This window comes from Lutra lutra, chromosome 16, assembly GCF_902655055.1.
Source record: "Lutra lutra chromosome 16, mLutLut1.2, whole genome shotgun sequence".
In the NCBI taxonomy this organism is placed as follows: domain Eukaryota; kingdom Metazoa; phylum Chordata; class Mammalia; order Carnivora; family Mustelidae; genus Lutra; species Lutra lutra.
In genome coordinates this window covers 52,040,868-52,062,415 of record NC_062293.1, presented here as the reverse complement: position 1 = coordinate 52,062,415, position 21,548 = coordinate 52,040,868, and the positions used below count along the sequence as shown (strand labels likewise).

Sequence of the window (21,548 nt, the reverse complement as noted above, 5' to 3'; positions counted from 1 at the left end):
CCAACTGAGCCACCCAGGAGCCCCTACTGTAATATTTTTGTGAGTGAATGAATGAGCACATCTTGTATGTTTACTGTACATTCACAAGACTTCCATTCTCTTAGATCAGGGGTTCTCAACCAAAGTCAGTTGTGGCCCGTCCCCTTTGTGGGGGGAGAATTGCCAGCCTAGAAACCTCCACAACTTAGGGAGAGGGTGTTACTGGCATCTAGAAGATAGAGGCAAGGGACGCTACTAAGCATCCTACAACACACAGGACAGCCTCCCACCCACCCCACCCCCATTTATCTGGCCCCAAATGGCAAGAGTGCGGAAATGGAGAAACCCTCAGATGCATAATTTATCATGACTCTGTGTGACCACCAGATGGCAGTCATGACGCCTGCTGCCGAGCCGGTACCAGAGTTCACCAGGGGCAGAGTTGATTGGAGCAGTCTTTTCTCCTTTCAACACAGATAGACACAAACTGTTTTTACATTACAAAAGTGAAAATAATTTCACAATAGGGTCAAATAATATACAAGTATATACGCTGGGGTCCCCGGGTGGCTCAGTCGGTTAAGCGTCTGCCTTCTGCTCAGGTCACAATCAGGGTCCTGGGATCCACCCCGGCATGGGGCTCCCTGCTCAGCTGGGAGTCTGCTTCTCCCTCTCCCCCTGCTTGTGTTCTCTCCCCTTCTCACTCTGTCAAATAAATAAATAAATAAATAAAAGTATATAAACTAAAAAAACTAAGTATATAAACTAAATATAAACTACAAATATAAACTATTATAAACTAAAAAGGGTTCTTCTGTTCCCCCTTCAATTCCTACCCTTTAGAACTGTTTGATGTGGACCTGGCCAGATTCCTGTGTACTTGTGTATGTACACACACATGTAACTAGTCTTGTACTGTTGATTTTGTTTTGCAACTCCTTTTAATTCTCAACGTTATACTGTGAACGTAAGTAATTTAGAGCTACCTCATTTTGTTTTTTGAGATACCGCATTTTGTAAGTGGATACGTAGTGTTCTGATATTACATGGACTAGAATTTATTCATATATATTCTTATGGATAGGCATTTGTGTTCATTCCAATTTTTTGCTGATGCAAGCAATTCTGTGGTCTTGCTGTTATTTCTGTAGGACAGGTTCCTGGAAATGTGAGAGCTGGGTCAGAGTGTAGGTACATTTAGAATCTTTTTTTTTTTTTAGATTTTATTTATTTATTTGACAGACAGAGATTACAAGTAGGCAGAAAGGCAGGCAGAGAGAGAGGAGGAAGCAGGCTCCCTGCTGAGCAGAGAGCCCGATGCGGGGCTCGATCCCAGGACTCTGAGATCATGACCTGAGCCGAAGGCAGAGGCTTTAACCCACTGAGCACCCAGGCGCGCGGTACATTTAGAATCTTGACAAATTAGCAGTACTCATCTGTACTCTCATAGTGTAAGGGAGTACCTATTTCCCCATACTCTTTCCTACATTGGATACGATCAATATTTTATCTTAATTTATATTTTATTATACTGCCATTCTTAGTGATTCATCATTTTGTATACTTATCTGTATTTTCATCTTAATCAGTCCATGAATTGCCCATTGAATCGCCCATTCATTTCCTTTTCTCATTATTATATTGAGCTGCTTTCTTTTTATGAGTTTGAAGTAGCTTTTTATTTTATTTTATTTTATTTTATTTATTTGACACACACAGAGAGAAATCACAAGTAGGCAGAGAGGCGGGCAGAGAGAGAGGAGGAAGCAGGCTCCCCACTGAGCAGAAAGCCTAATACGGGACTTGATCCCAGGACGCTGAGATCACGACCTGAGCCAAAGGCAGAGGCTTAACCCACTGAGCCACCCAGGCGCCCCTACTTTTCATGTTTGAGACAATTTCAAACTCACAAAGGCAGTGGAGAAAATAGGACAGAATTCTGGATACCTTTCATCAGACTTCTCTGAACATTAACACTTTCTTTAACTACAGTACATTGACCAAAACCAGGAAATGAACATCAGTTCTTTGCTATTAACCAATCTGTAGAATTATCCGAGTGTTTCACCCAGCGTGCCAACCGGTGTCCTTTTTCTGGCCCCTAGTCCGATCCAGGATCACAGATGTTTCCCTGCCTCCTTAGTCTCCCCCAACCTGCGTCCAATCGATTAGTCTTTCATGAACTTGGCACGTCGGAAGCTCCTGGCTAGTTACCAGATGACTCCTTTTTTTTTTTTTAAAGATTTTTATTTATTTATTTATTTGACAGATCACAAGTAGGCAGAGAGGCAGGCAGAGAGAGAGGAGGAAGCAGGTTCCCCGCTGAGCAGAGAGCCCGATGCGGGGCTCGATCCCAGAACCCTGGGATCATGACCTGAGCTGAAGTCAGAGGCTTTAACCCACTGAGCCACCCAGGTGCCCCCAGATGACTCCCTTTTAAGTCTGGCTTCGCCAGAACTGGGTAACCTGTTGTCCTGTCACTGTGTGGTACTGATCTGGTCTGTTAGCATGTTTTAGAACACTGTGTTTCCAAGGGCGCCTGGGTGGCTCAGAAGGTTAGGTATCCGCCTTTGGCTGAAATCACGATCCCCAGTGGTCCTGGGATCCAGTCCCATACCAGGCTCCCTGCTCTTTGGGGAGCCTGCTTCTTCCTTTGCCTCTCCCTCTGTCTCTCATGAATAAATAAATACAATCTTTAAAAAAAAAAAAATAAAACACCGTGTTTCCGATCAGGACATAACCAGTCCATATGCTTTCATGTCCCAGGAGAGGCAGGACTGCATATTTTTATGACATTTGGCAAATTAATCTTTTTGGGACACGCCGTTGAATCCTGCTACTGCTTGTTTTCTGGGGGTAACTGCTGGTTGGCTAAGTGCGGGACCTCCTTCTCCATGGAGCCCCAGGTTCCAAGGACCGTTTCCTGTTTTTGCCACGGCTCCTACTTTTTCTCAGGACCTCTCCACTTCCACATAGTTTCCTTTATGTTTCTTTCCTGCTTCCTGAAAGAAGCACATCTGTATTGTTATACACAGATCTAATGAATACAAGAAACCAAACACGCTTTATTCCTGACATTAAGATAAAGATGAAATATATCATATTATAACCTATGTTCTTTGGCATTACGGAGGTCTTTGTTCACACCCGATATTAACTTTGTCTTTTTAGGGATTGTTACAAACTTTTATATAGAGTCCACTTGTTGGATCTGTAAAAGTCATGTGGATCAAATTGCCAACTTGACCAGTGGGGACCACTCTTCCTCCTTTAAGAGTTTAAAGGATATTTTTTTAAAAGGATATTTTAAAAAAAAAATATTTTCTTTATTTGACAGACAGAGATCACAGGTAGCCAGACCATCAGGCAGAGAGAAAGGAGGAAGCAGGCCCCCCGCCCAGCAGAGAGGGGGGGCTTGATCCCAGGACCCTGAGACTCTGACCTGAGCCAAAGGCAGAAGCTTAACCCACTGAGCCACCCAGTTGCCCCAAAATATGCCTTTTTAAAACACATTTTTTGGGGCACCTGGGTGACTCGGATGGTTAGGCATCAGCCTTGGTCTCGGGTCATGATATCCAGGTTCTGGGATCGAGCCTGCATCAGGCTCCCAGCTCAGCAGGGAGTCTGCTTCTCTTTATCCCTCTGCCTTTCACCCTGCTTGGCTCTCACTGTCTTTTTCTCTCTTAAATGAATAAAAACAAAAAACAACATTTTTTGAGGTATTATTGACATACAACGCATCCTAGTTGTACGTGTACAAGATAATGATTTGACATACACCTATATTGTGAAATGAAGAGTTTGGTTAGCATCCATCACCTCACATAGTTACAAAATTTTTTTTTTTTTTTAGGATTTTATTATTTATTTGACAGGCAGAGATCACAAGTTAGTCAGAGAGGCAGGCAGAGAGAGAAGGGGAAGCAGGCTCCTCGCTGAGCAGAGAGCCCGATGTGGGGCTCGATTGCAGGACCCCGGGATCATGACCCCAGCTGAAGGCAGAGGCTTTAACCCACTGAGCCAGCCATGTACCCCCTTCCCCCCGTTTTCATTTTTTTTAAAGATTTTATTTATTTATTTGACAGACAGAGATCACAAGTAGGCAGAGAGAGAGAGGAGGAAGCAGGCTCCCCGCAGAGCAGAGAGCCCGATGCGGGGCTCAATCCCAGGACCCTGGGACCATGACCTGAGCCGAAGGCAGAGGCTTTAACCCACTGAGCCACCCAGGCACCCTCCCCCCCCCCCGTGTTCATTTTTAAAGCGAAGTTCCCTTCTCAGACACAAGCATAGCTCACAGCCAGGCTTCTCAAAGTGCGATTTCCCCACCAGCCACGTCAGCACCACCCAGAAATTTCTTAGAAATGTAAATTCTGGGGCTCGCAGCCTGGATTTAGGAATCAGAAACTCTGGGGACGGGGTGTAGCAGTCTGGTTTATTAAGGCCTCGAGGCGATTCTGAAGCCCTCGCCAAGTGTGAGAACCACGGTTCGCATCTCTCTCTCCCTAACCGGCTCTGCTCGTCAACTGCCAGCAGCTGAGTTTCCAACTTTTCTGTGCTTGTCTGTGTCCTCCCCCTCGTGCGTCATAAAACACGTCGAGCCAATGCCCTTGTGTTCCACCTGCTGCTTTCAAAGTCAAAGGGCAATTTAAATAGCTGGAACTTGAGGACTTCTCAGGAGCAGAAACTTTGCTCAGTTGACTTTGTAACGCCGCACGAAGGAGAGATGATGATAAAATGTGAGTTTCCCCCGCTTTCCCGGATAACGACACTTGGATAGTTTTTGACACTTTGTGAGGTGCCATTCAGATGCGTCTCTTCACTTGACCCTGACTCTCTCCCACGAGCTAGGCAGAAGTACGAGCTCCATTTTGCAGAAGGGGAGCAGGAAGGGAATTACCGAGGGGCGAGTCGCTGGCCGCAGCACAGCCTGATTTCACCCCACACCCTCCTACTCCAGCCACCAAGCCCTTTCCCGACTTCCTGCTGGCTGAGCCCGGCAGGTGGCCGTGGGTGCAGTCCTAGATAGGACAGCGGAACGAGGTAGGGTGAAGCAGCCCTACCCCCCTGGGGCTCTCCAAGCGGGAAAGGGAAGCAGAGACTGGGGCGGTATGGGAAGACCATCTAATCAGAATCGTGAAGAACACAGGGCAGAAAGGACAGCTAGGGGACTGGGACGACGTCTACAGGCTGCTGGGAGCCTGGATATCTGAGAAATCTCCAGGTGGACTTCTCAGCCCCAAAGCCTTCCTTTGAGAAATGTTTTCCTCTCCTGGGTCTCAACACTGTTGAGACCTATTTGCCTGCCTTCCTCTTCCTACCAGCGGCGCTAGTTCCCCATCACTGGCTTATCCCATCCGGTCACCTTGCAGGTAAGATGCCGTGCGTGTGTGTGTGTGTGTGTGTGTGTGTGTGTGTGTGTGTGTGTGTGTGTGTGTGTGTAGTGGTAGTGAGTGGAATGCAGAGGAAGTAGAAAGAAATTCTCTGCTCACCTAATTTCATTAATTAGTCTTCATAGGACAGCACTCTGCGAAGTGGGGATTATGTACTTCTACAGATAAGAAAACGGGAGATCAGGGAAGCATGAGTACCTCGTTCAAGGTCACACAGCTAGTAAGGAGCAGCAAAGGGGTTCCAGCCAGTCTCTCTGACTCCCAGGTTTGTGCTCCCTCACAGGGCCACCGCTGGCCCTCAGCATGGAATCAAGACTGAGCTGGGTGGGTAAACCGCTTTGATGTATGTCAGCCTCACTGATTAATTTGGACCTTCAAAAACAAGCCACTTTAGCGGTGCCTCTGGGGCTCAGTCAGTTAAGCATCTGGCTCTTGATTTCAGCTCAGTTCATGATCTCAGGGTTGTGAGATCAAGCCCCACATCGGGCTCCCTGCTGGGTGTGCAGCTGCTTAATATTTCCTCTCTCTCTCACCCTCTGCCTCTTCCCACCCTCCCAGCCCACCCTCTACCTCCCCCTCTAAAAACAAAGCAAAACGAAAAACACAAGCTACTTTGAGTTTGTAGTAGTTCTGGAGCGTTAGTAGTGTGTCTCCTGCGTAGAGACTCAAACCCTATGCGTGTGGGAACTCTTTCCTCCTGGCCACCCTCCCCAAGAGTTTATTTTATTTATTTATTTTTAAAATATTTTATTTATTTATTTGACAGAGAGAGATCACAAGTAGGCAGAGAGAGAAGTAGAAGCAGGGTCCCTGCCGAGCAGAGAGCCCGATGTGGGGGTCAATCCCAGGGGCCATGACCTGAGCCTAAGGCAGAGGCTTAACCCTCTGAGCCACCAGGTGACCCCAGGAAGAGAGAGAATGTTAAGCAGGCTCCTGAACAGAGCTTGATCTCATGACCCTGAGACCATGATCAGAGCCCAAACCACGAGTCAGACACTTAACCGACTGAGCCACCCAGGTGTCCCATGTGTCTGTCATCTTTAACCTCAGGTTCCCAGTTTTGTCTTCATCTTTCTAGTGTTTTTTCTTCTTTTCTGTTCTATTTCACTCTCTAAAAATGCCCTGTACACATAAAGCTCTGTAATAAAGCAATTAGTTATTAAAATTGTGGAAATACCTTGAGATCAACTAGTGTAGATATAACTAATTTTAAAAATCACTCTCATGCTGTTCCACAGAATGGTTATATCACCATTTATTCAACCATTCCATTAATGGTCACTTTGTCTCCACTTGGTTTTCTACTTTGCCTCTACAAACAATAGCTCAACAAAATTCCTTAATTGTATTTTTATGCATTGATGATGTTACTTCTGTGGGGGCAGATTCCCAACATGAGACTGCTAGGTCAAAGTATTTTTATTTTAAAAATTATTTAAAAACTTATATATTGCTGAATTGCTGGTAGAAATATAAGTTGATATATAACCTTTTTGTAAAAGTAGATGGTTTCCCAAAACCCACTAGCAAAAGATCTCTTAATTTTTGCCAACTTCACAAAGTCAAAGTGACAGCTTATTGGTTGGGGGTTTTTTTGTTTTACATTGGTTGTTTTAATTCACATTTCCCTGAGTATTTCTTAGATTCATTAACATTTTCAGAGATTAATCGCCATTTACTCTTCTGTGACTAGCCATCTAGTCCAGATGGATTAAAGACTTTAATGTAAAAAAATAATCAAAATCTTAGAAACAAATTAGGGATGAAGGAGACCTGTTTAACTTTTTAAAAGAGTAAATTAACTATCTAAAAAGGGAAAATATATAAATATCTTACTGTGAAAAATTAAAATGTTCTTTTACTACATAAAAAAGCATAAAGACAATCACTAGATTAAAAAAATTTGTAACACACATGAAAAAAGATTAATATTTCAAACATATAAAGAGCACCTCCAGATTTGTAAGAAAGACAAACCAATACAAAAATAGGTGAAAAATATATAGGCAATTCACTGATGATGATTTGTTTAGTATGAAATCTGGATGAATATTTTCATTTGTCCATTATTTTCTCTATTGTGAATTTCCTTAGACCTTCTAATATTTAATATGACAGTATGCTTTAACACATTCTTATGTTTCTAAAGTATCTCTCTCTTTTTAAAAGACTTTATTTATTTGAAAGAGAGCACGAGAGAGAGAGCAAGAGCAGGGGGAGGGGCAGAGGAAGAAGCAGACTCCCCACTGAGCATGGAGCCCGATGTGGGGCTCGATCCCCAGACCCCGGAATCATGACCTGAGTGAAGGTAGATGCTTATCCAACTGAGCCACCCAGACACCCCCTCTAAAGTATCTCTTAAGTGTGTATTTTCTCTGGTGAATTGTCGATAAAAGACACAGTTTGATTTTTCTTGTGGTGTTGGCATCTGGATGAATGCTTTATTAATCTTTATATTAGCTGAGTTTCTCTTTGATGGATTCTTTGATGTACAGTAAGGCTGGAGCTACTCCTAAAGGCTTTCCCACATTCATTACATTTATAGGGTTTTTCTCCAGTATGCATCCTCAGATGTACAGTAAAGTCTGAGTTGGTTCTGAAGGCTTTTCCACATTCTTCACATTTATAGGGCCTTTCCCCAGTATGAATTCTCTGATGGAGAGTTAGTTGTGATAGAGTGATACAACCTTTTCCACATTCCTTACATGTATAGGGTTTTTCTCCAGTATGTGTTCGCCAATGCACTGTAAGGTATGAACCTCTCCTAAAGGCTTTTCCACAGACATCACATTTATAGGGTTTCTCTCCACTATGGATTTTCTGATGTTCTGTGACATGTACCATCTGGCTAAATGCTTTCCCACAGTCATTACACTTAAATGGTTTCTCTCCAGTATGTGTTCTTTGATGGGTATTAAAGCCTGAGTTACTTGTGAAAACCTTCCCACACTCATTACATTTATAGGGTTTTTCTCCAGTATGCCTTCTTTGATGTACAGTAAGTTGTGATGTATTAGTGAAAGCTTTCTCACATTCATTACACTTATATGGTTTTTCTCCAGTATGGGTCCTTTGATGTACAATAAGGTATGATTTAGTCCTGAACGATTTTTCACAATCACAGCATTTATAAGGTTTCACTCCAGTATGAATTTTCTGATGCTCTTTGAGATTTACCATTTTGGTAAATGCCCTCTCACAGTCAGTGCATTTATATGGTTTCTCTCCAGTATGAATCCTCTGATGTACAGTTAGGTGTGATTTTATTCTGAAAGATTCCCCACACTCATTGCATAGGTAAGGTTTCTCTTCAGTATGAATTCGCTGATGTATAATTAGGGATGAAGAACGCATGAAGGCCTTTCCACATTCATTACATTTATAAGGTTTCTCTCCTGTATGCATTCTGTGGTGTACAGTAAGGCATGAATAATTAATGAATGCTTTCCCACATTCATTACATTTATAGGGTTTTTCTCCTGTATGAATTCTTAGATGTTCTGTGAAATTTGCTATACGATTGAATGCTTTCCCACATTGATTACATTCATAGGGTTTTTCCCCAGTATGAGTTCTTATATGTACAATAAGGCTTGAATTACTTCTGTAGGCTTTCCCACATTCATTACATCTAAAGGGTTTCTCTCCAGTATGAATTCTCTGATGGACATTAAAAATTGTGGTATTCTTGAATGATTTCCCGCACTCATTGCATTTATATGGTTTCTCTTCAGTATGGGTCTTCTGATGTACACTAAGATATGACTTATTCCTAAAGGCTTTCCCACAATCATTACATTTGTAGGGTTTCTCTCTATTGTGAGTTTCTAGATGTCTTGCAAGTTTTGATTTATCACTGAAAGCTTTCCCACATTCACTACATTTATAGGGTTTCTCTCCGGTTTGAATTCTCTGGTGTTGATTAAGGCGAGCACACTGGCTAAAAGACTTTCCACAGACATTGCACTGATAAGGTTTCTCCTTAGTATGAATTCTCTGATGTACCATAAGTGATGAAGAAGCAATGAAGGCCTTTCCACATTCATTGCATTTATAGGGTTTTTCTCCTGTGTGAATTTTTTTATGTTGACTGAGATATGAAGGCTGGCTAAACATTTTCCCACATTCATTACATTCATAAGGTTTTTCTTTAGTGTGAGTTCTCTGATGTTGAATGAGTAATGACCTATAACGAAAGGACTTTTCACATGTACTACATTTATAGGGTTTTTCTTTATTATTGTATCTTTCCCCTAAGGTAAGTTCCGAAGTAGGCCTTATGGCTTTGCTACCTTCTGTATCCTTGCAAAGTTTCTTCCCCAGATGGGTATCTGTAACCAAATCTAAATTCTCAGTGAAATTCTCATGTGTTTGGCATTTGCTGTGGGGTTCCTCTGTGATAATGCCTGCTTCAGGAAAAAGAAGAGATCCAAATCTAAATCTTCTTTGACTAGAGGGAATTTTCTTGTGAGTAACTATTTTTTGATTCAAATGATTTTCCTGACTGTTTGACAATTTTAATTTCCTTTCATTCCATTTAAATAATCCTCCCATTCTGGAGTTCCACAGACCATTCTCCATGAGTTTATCTATTACAATCTCTTGTGATACATCTTCAGAAACATCCTCTGTTGATACAGCATTCTTGGTTGCAGGTTTGGTCTCCAACTCTGGGGGAAGAAAAAGATAAATCAAATGACTCCTATTTCTGAAGTAGGAAGATCTCAATAAACAAGAAAATAAAAAGGAAACCTTAGCTGATAATTAATGTAAAGTTTTAACTGCTAGGAAACTGGCCTTGTTTTTAAGAAGAAAGACATGTTTGAAGGAGGCTAGCTGAGCCAAGAACCAAAGCAGCAAATTCACTTTTCCCCTACAAAAAAAATTCATTCATGGTAACCCTCCTAGAATCTAAGTATCTCAAATACTTCTCTTTTCATTCCCTTTATAATAAACTTTTTTTTCCCAGACCATTCTTCATAAGTTGTGATTACTTTTTTGATTCCCATTTACTCTACAAACCAGACATTGCTCCCAACTATACTTTCTATTTGTTCTCACTCGTTTGCTAGCGTTTTAAATGAGGGCTTTCTCAAATTTCCGTGTCAGAGTAGCTTATTCAAATCTTTTTATGTAGTTTTTAATAAAACGTTAATGGAAAACAACACTTTGATTTTTCAGAAAGTAGGCTGAACAGTAAATTAGTCAAAATTAATGTTTATAGTTATTAATATTTCAAACAGTGATAATAATTATCAAGGGTAGTTTTGGAAACTTCTTATGCCTTAAGATCATGCCTAAAAGTCTGTCCAGGGGCGCCTGGGTGGCTCAGTGGGCTAAAGCCCCTGCCTTAGGCTCAAGTCATGATCCCAGAGTCCTCCGATCAAGCCCCGCATCGGGCTCTCTGCTCAGCAGGGGGTCTGCTTCCTCCTCTCTCTCTGCCTGCCTCTCTGCCTACTTGTGATCTCAGTCTGTCAAATAAATAAATAAATAATATTTAAAAAAACAAAAAAAAAAAGTCTGTCCAAAAAACTGGATAAAAACGACTTACACACTGAATTTTATTTATTTTTTTTAAAGATTTTTTAAAAATTTATTTGACAGAGAGAGATCACAAGTAGACAGAGAGGCAGGCAGAGAGAGAGAGGGAAGCAGGCTCCCCACTGAGCAGAGAGCCTGATGCGAGACTCAATCCCAGGACCCTGAGATCATGACCTGAGCCGAAGGCAGCGGCTTAATCCACTGAGCCACCCAGGCGCCCTACACACTGAATTTTAAAGCCATGAAGCATTCCACTATCCACAAAAGGTTTTGATCTAATTTGTTTTTAAACATTTAGAAATAATTGCCTGAAAATTAATTAGAAATTTAAAAGAAGTATAAAAGTACAGAGCGCCTGAGTGGCTCAGTCAGTTGAGCATCTGACTCTTGATCTCAGCTGGGGTTTCTCAGGGTTGTGAATTCAAGCCCCACGCTGCATTCCATGTGGAGCCTACTTAAAAAAACAAAAAGTATAAAACTGTTCTAAAAGTAACTATTGGGTGGGAGCCTAGGTGGCTCAGTGGGTTAAAGCCTCTGCTTTCGGCTCAGGTCATGATTCCAGGGTCATGGGATCGAGCCCCGTATGGGGCTCTCTGCTCAGCAGGGAGCCTGCTTCCTCCTCTCTCTCTGCCTGCTTCTCTGCCTACTTGTGATCTCTGTCAAATAAATAAATAAAATCTTTTTTTTTTTTTAAGATTTTTTTTTATTTATTTGTCAGAGAGATAGAGCAAGAGTGAGCACAGGCAGATAGAATGGCAGGCAGAGGCAGAGGGAGAAGCAGGCTCCCTGCTGAGCAAGGAGCCCGATGTGGGACTCGATCCCAGGACGCTGGGATCATGACCTGAGCCGAAGGCAGCCGCTTAACCAACTGAGCCACCCAGGTGTCGCAATAAATAAAATCTTTAAAAAAAAAAAAAAAAGTAAACTATTGGGGAACCTGGGTGGGCACAGTTAGTTAAGTGTCCAGCTCTTTTTTTTTTTTTTTTAAAGATTTTATTTATTTGACAGAGAGAGATCACAAGTAGACGGAGAGGCAGGCAGAGAGAGAGAGAGAGGGAAGCAGGCACCCTGCTGAGCAGAGAGCCCGATGCAGGACTCAATCCCAGGACCCTGAGATCATGACCTGAGCCGAAGGCAGCGGCTTAATCCACTGAGCCACCCAGGTGCCCCAAGTGTCCAGCTCTTAATTTCAGCTCAGGTTATGATCTCAGAGTTGTGAAATCGAGCCCCGGGTTGGGCTCTGTGCTGTGTGGAGTTTCCTTCAGATTCTCTCTCCCTCTCCCACTTCTGCTTGTGTTCACTCTCAAATAAATCTTTAAAAAAAGGTAAAATATTGGGGCACGTGGGTGGCTCAGTTGGTGAGTGTCCAACTCTTGGTTTTGGCTCAGGTCATGATCTCATGGGTTGTGAGACTGAGTCTTGCACCGGGCTCCACACTCAGCAGAGGGTCTGCCTGAGGATTCTCTCCCTCTGCCCCTCCCCCAACGTGTGCACGCATGCTTGTTCGGTCTCTCTCAGATAAATAAATCTTTTTCAAAAAGAGTAAAATTTTAAATTGTATATACAAGCAAGTTTTAAGATGACCATCCCACAGTGTAACCTTTTTTTATTTTTATTTTTTTTCAAGATTTTATTTATTTATTTGACAGAGAGAGAGATCACAAGTAGGCAGAGAGTCAGACAGAGAGAGAGAGAGAGAGAAGCAGGCTCCCCGCTGAGCAAAGAGCCCAACGCGGGGCTTGATACCAAGACACTGAGATCATGACCTGAGCCAAAGGCAGCGGCTTAATCCACTGAGCCACCCAGGCGCCCCAGTGTAACCTTTTTTTTAAAAGACCAAGATTTGAGGGGCGCCTGGCTGGCTCAGTTGGTAGACCATGCAACTGTTGATCTCAGGGTTTTAAGTTTGAGCCCCATGTTGGGTGCAGAGATTACTTAAAAATAAAACCTTAAAAAAAAAAAAAAGGACAAAGATTTGAATTCAAAGACACCAAAGAGGAGAACCCTAGAACCCAGTTCACTTAAATGTCTAATTCAATTAAGGTAACTGGGGATGGTTACAGCCTTTACCCTAGCAGCCCACCAAAGCAAACAATTCTCCATGGAAAAAGGTTACACAATCCAGAACCTCAAACTATTTTACAGGTTCTCATATCAATGCTTGACAATGAAAAATAATAAACATATAAGAAGATAAAAGTCTCATTACAAAAAAATCAAGAGAGGGGCACCTGGGTGGTGCAGCTGGTGAGTGTCCAACTCCTGGTTTCGGCTTGGAGGGTTGTGAGATCAAGCCCTGCACTGGGCTCTTTGCTGAGCCAAAGAGTCTGCTTAAGTTTCTCTCTCTCCCTCCCCACCCCCATTCTCTTTCTCTCTCAAATAAATATTTTTTAAAAAGAGAGAGAGAGAAAAAAAAAGAGAGAGAGAGAGAGAGAAAAGAAAAAAGCCAAGAGAAAAAAACAGATAATACAAACAGAAAGGTATCCAGACAATTGAGGTTTCAGACATAAACTTAAAATAATCATGATTATACATTTAAGAAAATAAGACAAGACCCATAATTTCACCAAATAATTGGAAAGTTTAAAATAAGAATCAAGGGGCACGTGGGTGGCTCAGTGGTTTAAGCCTCTGCCTTTGGCTCAGGTCATGATCTCAGGGTTCTGGGATCAAGCCCCACATCGGGCTCTGTGCTCAGCGGGGAGTCAGCTTCCCTCTCTCTCTGCCTGCCTCTCTGCCTACTTATGATCTCTCTCTGTCAAATAAATAAATTCTTTAAAAAAAAATAAATAAAATAAAATAATCAACTGGCAATTCTAGAAATGGACAATAAGAACTCAAAGACTAAAAGCACAACAGATAAGACACATGAGCGTGTTAACAAAATGGAAAATAGGTCAGTAGACAATATGCATATTAAAGTACAGAATGATGAAAAACTTGAAAAAATTATTTTAAAAAATTATAGAGACATATAGGATAGAGTGAAAAGGTTGATCATAGATGTCCCAGAAGACTAGAAAGGTGAGTGAGACAGAATGAGATGAAATCAAATTCAAAGACATTACACCAAAACATTTTCCAAACATTTAAAAAATATCAAGCCTTAGATCTTAGAAGCCAACTGAATCCCATGTAGGAGAAATACAAAGGAAATATAATATATTATGACACATTAAATTACATGAATTTCAAATTTTAGTGTCCATAAATAAGATTTTAGTGGAATATAACCACATTCTTTGGTTAACACTTTGTCTTTGGATGCTTTTGTGCTTTCAATTGCTAAATGGTGTAGTTGCAACAGAGCTATCATGTTCCCCAAATGCCTAAAATATCTACTGTCTTACCTTTTACAGAAAAGGTTTGCCGAGTCCTGAATTAAACAGATGGTTGACTTGTCAACAGGTATGATATAAGACAGAAAAAAATGGAATGATACCTTCATAATGCTGAAAGAATTTAATACAAACCTAGAAGTCTAAACTTACCAAAAATATTATCCAAAATGAAGATTAAATGAAGATAAAAAGAAAAATGGAGGGAATATGATACTGGCAGGTGTGAATAAAATTAAATATTAGAGGGTATTCTTTAAGCAGAAGAAAAATAATCCCAGGGACGCCTCGGTGGCTCAGTTGGTTGGACGACTGCCTTCGGCTCAGGTTATGATCCCGGGGTCCCGGGATCGAGTCCCACATCGGGCTCCCAGCTCCATGGGGAGTCTGCTTCTCCCTCTGACCTTCTCATCGCTCATGCTCTCTCTCACTCTCTATCAAATAAATAAATAAAATCTTTAAAAAAAAAATAATAATCCCAGGTAGAAGTTTAGAAATGAGGAAAAATAAAAAGAGAAAGTATAGGCAAAAATATAGGTAAATCTAAATGAATACTGACTGCATAGAACATAGTCTTATGAGATTTGACATATAAATAGGATTAAAATACATAATTTGAACAACATAGAAATTAGGTTAAGTTATTATAAGATCCCTGTGTTGTTTGGTAAGAGAGAAAGTCTAATCTAAGAGAGAAAATCTAAGATGAATCATTGATGCATGCTTTAATCTCGAAGTTAAACACCACATAAATAATTCTAGAAATTTATAATTACCAAGTGATTAGGGAGGAAATAGAAAAATAAAAGTTAGTAAACCTGAAGGCATAAATGGGGAAAAAGAGAATATAGAACAGGAAAGAGACTTTCACAGTCAGATGACAGATTTAAACACTATGTAATTGTATTATGTAAATATAAACTAAATACTCCAAAAGATATGGACACTCCCTCAGGTTATTTAGAGGTAATTTTGTACCATCTGCCTTACAAACAAAATCTGGTTAAAACAAAAATCTAATATGCTACTTATAAGAGAAACAAAATACAATGATATAGAAAAGATAACAGTGAAAGAATTAAAGTGAGGCACCATATACACAATAACCGAAAGAAAGATACAATGGTGATGTGAGTATGAGGCAAAATAGACTTTAAGGCAAAAAACCATTATGGAGATAGAGAAGACACTTCAGAAGAATAAGGTCCAGAGGAGGAGTCAAGATGGCGGAGAAGTAGCAGGCTGAGACTACTTCAGGTAGCGGGAGATCAGCTAAATAGCTTATCTAAAGATTTCAAACACCTACAAATCCAACGGAGATTGAAGAGAGAACAGCAATTCTAGAAACAGAAAATCAACCACTATCTAAAGGTAGGACTGGTGGAGAAGTGAATCCAAAGCGACTGGAAGATAGACCGCGGGGGGAGGGGCCGGCTCCCAGCGAGCGGCGGAACAACGGAGCACAAAATCAGGACTTTTAAAAGTCTGTTCCGCTGAGGGACATCGCTCCAGAGGCTTAACTGGGGTGAAGCCCAGGCGGGGTAAGCGCGGCCTCAGGACCCACAGGGTCACAGAAGGATTGGGGGTTGTATGAGTGTCGCAGAGCTTACCGGTATTAGAACAGGGAAGCTGGCTACAGAGACAGAGCCGAGGAGTAAGCTCTAAACTCGGGGTTACCTTGAATCAGTCGCAGGCTCGGTCAGCATGGAGCACGGCCGGAGGCCAGGGTGACGGGAGTCATTGGGCGCTGTTCTCTGAGGGCGCACTGAGGAGTGGGGCCCCGGACTCTCGGCTCCTCCCGGCCGGAGACCGGGAGGCCACCATCTTCATTCCCGTCTTCCAGAACTCTACGGAAAGCGCTTAGGGAACAAAAGCTCCCGAAAGCAAACCCAGCAAACCCGAGCGGATTACTCAGCCGGCCCGGCCCCGGGTAACAGCGGTGCAACTCCGCCTGGGGCAAAGATGCTTGAGAATCACTACAACAGCCCCTCCCCCAGAAGATCAACGAGAAACCCAGCCAGGACCAAGTTCACCTACCAAGGAGTGCAGTTTCAATACCAAGGAGAGCGGTGGAATCCAGAGGAGAGAAAAGCAAAGCACGGAACTCATGGCTTTCCTCCCCATGATTCTTTAGCCTTGCAGTTAATTTAATTTTTTTTTCTCTTTTTCAATTTTTTTCTCTTCTTCGCTAAATTTTTAAACTTTTACCATTTTCTTTTTAAACGTTTTTTAAATAGTTTATCTAATATATATATTTTTTCCTTTTTATTTTTTATCGCTTTCTTTTTTTAATAGTTTCTTTCCTCTTTTTTTTTTTGTCTTTCTGAACCCCTTCTTATCCCCTTTCTGCCCCCTCACGATTTGTGATCTCTTCTGATTTGGCTAAAGCAAATTTTCCTGGGGTTGTTGCCACCCTTTTAGTATTTTACTTGCTCCTTCATATACTCTTATAAGGACAAAATGACAAGGCGGAAAAATTCACAACAAAAAAAAGAAAAAGAAGCAGTACCAAAGGCTAGGGACCTAATCAATACAGACATTGGTAATATGTCAGATATAGAGTTCAGAATGATGATTCTCAAGGTTCTAGCCGGGCTTGAAAAAGGCATGGAAGATATTAAAGCAACCCTCTCGGGAGATATAAAAGCCCTTTCTGGAGATATAAAAGAACTAAAATCTAACCAAGTTGAAATCAAAAAAGCTATTCATGAGGTGCAATAAAAAATGGAGGCTCTCACTGCCAGGATAAATGAGGCAGAAGAAAGAATTAGCGATATAGAAGACCAAATGACAGAGAATAAAGAAGCTGAGCAAAAGAGGGACAAACAGCTACTGGACCATGAGGGGAGAATTCGAGAGATAAGTGACACCATAAGACGAAACAACATTAGAATAATTGGGATTCCAGAAGAAGAGGAAACAGAGAGGGGAGCAGAAGGTATACTGGAGAGAATTATTGGAGAGAATTTCCCCAATATGGCAAAGGGAACAAGCATCAAAATTCAGGAGGTTCAGAGAACCCCCCTCAAAATCAATAAGAATAGGTCCACACCCCGTCACCTAATAGTCAAATTGACAAGTCTTAGTGACAAAGAAAAGATCCTGAAAGCAGCCCGGGAAAAGAAGTCTGTAACGTACAATGGTAAAAAATATTAGATTGGCAGCAGACTTATCCACAGAGACCTGGCAGGCCAGAAAGAGCTGGCATGATATATTCAGAGTTCTAAATGAGAAAAAAACAACGCACCAAGAATACTATATCCAGCTAGGCTATCATTGAAAATAGAAGGAGAGATTAAAAGCTTCCAGGACAAACAAAAACTGAAAGAATTTGCAAATACCAAACCAGCTCTACAGGAAATATTGAAAGGGGTCCTCTAAGCAAAGAGAGACCCTAAAAGTAGTAGATCAGAAAGAAACAGAGACAATAAACAATAACAGTCTCCTTACAGGCAATACGATGGCACTAAATTCATATCTCTCAATACTTACCCTGAATGTGAATGGGCTAAATGCCCCAATCAAAAGACACAGGGGTATCAGAATGGATAAAAAAAACAAAACACCATCTATATGTTGCCTAAAAGAAACTCATCTTAAACCCGAAGACACCTCCAGGTTTAAAGTGAGGGGGTGGAAAAGAATTACCATGCTAATGGACATCAGAAGAAAGCAGGAGTGGCAATCCTTAGATCAGATCAATTAGATTTTAAGCCAAAGACTATATAAGAGATGAGGAAGGACACTATATCATACTCAAAGGAACTGTCCAACAAGAAGATCTAACAATTTTAAATATCTATGCCCCTAACGTGGGAGCAGCCAACTATATAAACCAATTAATAACAAATCAAAGAAAACATCGACAAGAATACAATAATAGTAGGGGATTTTACACTCCCCTCACTGAAATGGACAGATCATCCAAGCAAAAGATCACAAGGAAATCAAGGCCTTAAATGACACCTGGACCAGATGGACATCACAGATTCTATTCAGAACATTTCATCCCAAAGCAACAGAATACACATTCTTCTCTAGTGCACATGGAACATTCCCCAGAATAGATCACATTCTTGGTCCTAAGTCAAGTCTCAACCGGTATCAAAAGATTGGGATCATTCCCTGCATATTTTCAGACCACAATGCTCTGAAGCTAGAACTCAATCACAAGAGGAAATTTGGAAAGAACCCAAATACATCGAGACTAAACAGCATCCTTCTAAAGAATGAATGGGTCAACCAGGAAATTAAAGAAGAATTGAAAAAATTTATGGAAACAAATGATAATGAAAACACAACAGTTCAGAATCTGTGGGACACAACAAAGGCAGCTCCTGAGAGGAAAATATATAGCGGTACAAGCCTTTCTCAAGAAACAGAAAGGTCTCAGGTACACAACCTAACCTACACCTAAAGGAGCTGGAGAAAGAACAAGAAAGAAACCCTAAACCCAGCAGGAGAAGAGAAATCATAAAGATCAGAGCAGAAATCAATGAAATAGAAACCAAAAAAACAATAGAACAATCAACGAAACTAGGAGCTGGTTCTTTGAAAGAATTAATAAGATTGATAAACCCCTGGCCAGACTTATCAAAAAGAAAAGAGAAAGGACCCAAATCAATAAAATCATGAATGAAAGAGGAGAGATCACAACGAACACCAAGAAATACAGACAATTAAAAGAACATACTATGAGCAACTCTACGCCAACAATTTGACAATCTGGAAGAAATGGATGCTTCCTAGAGACATATAACTACCACAACTGAACCTGGAAGTAAATGGAAAGCCTGAACAGACCCATAACAAGTAAGGAGATTGAAACATCATCAAAAAATCTCCAAACAAACAAAAGCCCAGGGCCAGACGGCTTCCCGGGGAATTCCACCAAACATTAAAGAAGACTAATTCTATTCTCCTGAAACTGTTCCAAAAAATAGCAATAGAAGGAAACTTCCAAACTCATTTTATGAGGCCACTCACTTGATCCCAAAACCGACAAGGGATCCCATCAAAAAAGAGAGCTACAGACCAATATCCTTGATGACACAGATGCAAAAATTCTCACCAAATACTAGCCAATAGGATTCAACAGTTCATTAAAAGGATTATTCACACACGACCAAGTTGGATTTATTCCAGGGCTGCAAGGTTGGTTCAACATCCGCAAATCAATCAATGTGATACAACACATTAATAAAAGAAAGAACAAGAACCATATGATACTCTCCATAGATGCTGAAAAAGCATTTGACAAAGTACAGCATCCCTTCCTGATCAAAAACTCTTCAAAGTGTAGGGATAGATGGCACATACCTCAATATTATCAAAGCCATCTATGAAAAACCCACCGCAAATATCATTCTCAATGGAGAAAAACTGAAAGCTTTTCCGCTAAGGTCAGGAACACGGCAGGATGTCCGTTATCACCACTGCTATTCAACATAGTACTAGAAGTCCTAGCCTCAGCAATCAGACAACAAAAGGAAATTAAAGGCATCCAAATCGGCAAAGAAGAAGTCAAACTATCACTCTTCGCAGATGATATGATACTCTATGTGGAAAACCCAAAAGACTCCACTCCAAAACTGCTAGAACTTGTACAGGAATTCAGTAAAGTGTCAGGATATAAAATCATGCACAGAAATCAGTTGCATTTCTCTACACCAACAACAAGACAGAAGAAAGAGAAATTAAGGAGTCCATCCCATTTACAATTGCACCCAAAACTATAAGATACCTAGGAATAAACCTAACCAAAGAGACTAAGAATCTATACACAGAAAACTATAAAATACTCATGGAAGAAATTGAGGAAGACACAAAGAAATGGAAAAATGTTCCATGCTCCTGGATTGGAAGAATAAATATTGTGCAAATGTCTATGCTACCTAAGGCAATCTACACATTTAATGCAATTCCTATCAAAATACCATCCGTTTTTTTCAAAGAAATGGAACAAATAATCCTAAAATTTATATGGAACCACAAAAGGCCTCGAATAGCCAAAGGAATATTGAAAAGAAAGCCAAAGTTGGTGGCATCACAATTCCGACTTCAAGCTCTATTACAAAGCTGTCATCATCAAGACAGCATGGTACTGGCACAAAAACAGACACATAGATCAATGGAACAGAATAGAGAGCCCAGAAATAGACCCTCAACTCTATGGTCAACTCATCTTCGACAAAGCAGGAAAGAATGTCCAATGGAAAAAAGACAGCCTCTTCAATAAATGGTGTTGGGAAAATTGGACAGCCACATGCAGAAAAATGAAATTGGATCATTTCCTTACACCACACACGAAAATAGACTCAAAATGGATGAAGGATCTCAATGTGAGAAAGGAATCGATCAAAATCCTTGAGGAGAACACAGGCAGCAACCTCTTCGACCTCAGCCGCAGCAACATCTTCCTAGGAACATCACCAAAGGCAAGGGAAGCAAGGGCAAAAATGAACTTTTGGGATTTTATCAAGATCAAAAGCTTTTGCACAGCAAAGGAAACAGTGAACAAAACCAAAAGACAACTGACAGAATGGGAGAAGATATTTGCAAATGACATATCAGATAAAGGGCTAGTGTCCAAAATCTATAAAGAACTTAGCAAACTCAACACCCAAAGAACAAATAATCCAATCAAGAAATGGGCAGAGGACATGAACAGACATTTCTGCAAAGAAGACATCCAGATGGCCAACAGACACATGAAAAAGTGCTCCATATCACTCGGCATCAGGGAAATACAAATCAAAACCACCATGAGATATCACCTCACACCAGTCAGAATGGCTAAAATGAACAAGTCAGGAAATGACAGATGCTGGCGAGGATGCGGAGAAAGGGGAACCCTCCTACACTGTTGGTGGGAATGCAAGCTGGTGCAACCACTCTGGAAAACAGCACGGAGGTTCCTCAAAATGTTGAAAATAGAACTACCCTATGACCCAGCAATTGCACTGCTGGGTATTTACCCTAAAGATACAAACGTAGTGATCCGAAGGGGCACGTGCACCCGAATGTTATAGCAGCAATGTCTACAATAGCCAAACTATGGAAAGAACCTAGATGTCCATCAACAGACGAATGGATAAAGAAGAAGTGGTATATATACACAATGGAATACTATGCAGCCATCAAAAGAAATGAAATCTTGCCATTTGCGACGACGGGGATGGAACTAGAGGGTATCATGCTTAGCGAAATAAGTCAATCGGAGAAAGACAACTATCATATGATCTCCCTGATATGAGGGAGAGGAGATGCAACATGGGGTTTAAGGGGGTAGGAGAAGAAT

General features: G+C 41.2%; 1 protein-coding gene across 13 annotated transcripts in view; it reads right to left on the bottom strand.

Moving 5' to 3' along the window:
* Positions 1–6,361: 6,361 nt before the first annotated feature.
* Positions 6,362–21,548, bottom strand: part of LOC125087259 (zinc finger protein 624) — a 51,616-nt gene continuing 36,429 nt past the window's right edge. For 6 of the 13 annotated variants that reach the window (XM_047707412.1, XM_047707413.1, XM_047707415.1 and 3 more), the window contains one exon: positions 6,365–10,039. In XM_047707412.1, the coding sequence (XP_047563368.1) occupies positions 7,821–10,039 (2,219 nt within the window). In that variant the 3' untranslated portion in view covers positions 6,365–7,820. Of the gene's footprint in view, positions 10,040–21,548 lie in introns of all 13 variants that reach the window. The other 7 variants (XM_047707414.1, XM_047707417.1, XM_047707425.1 and 4 more) reach the window with 4 other exon arrangements.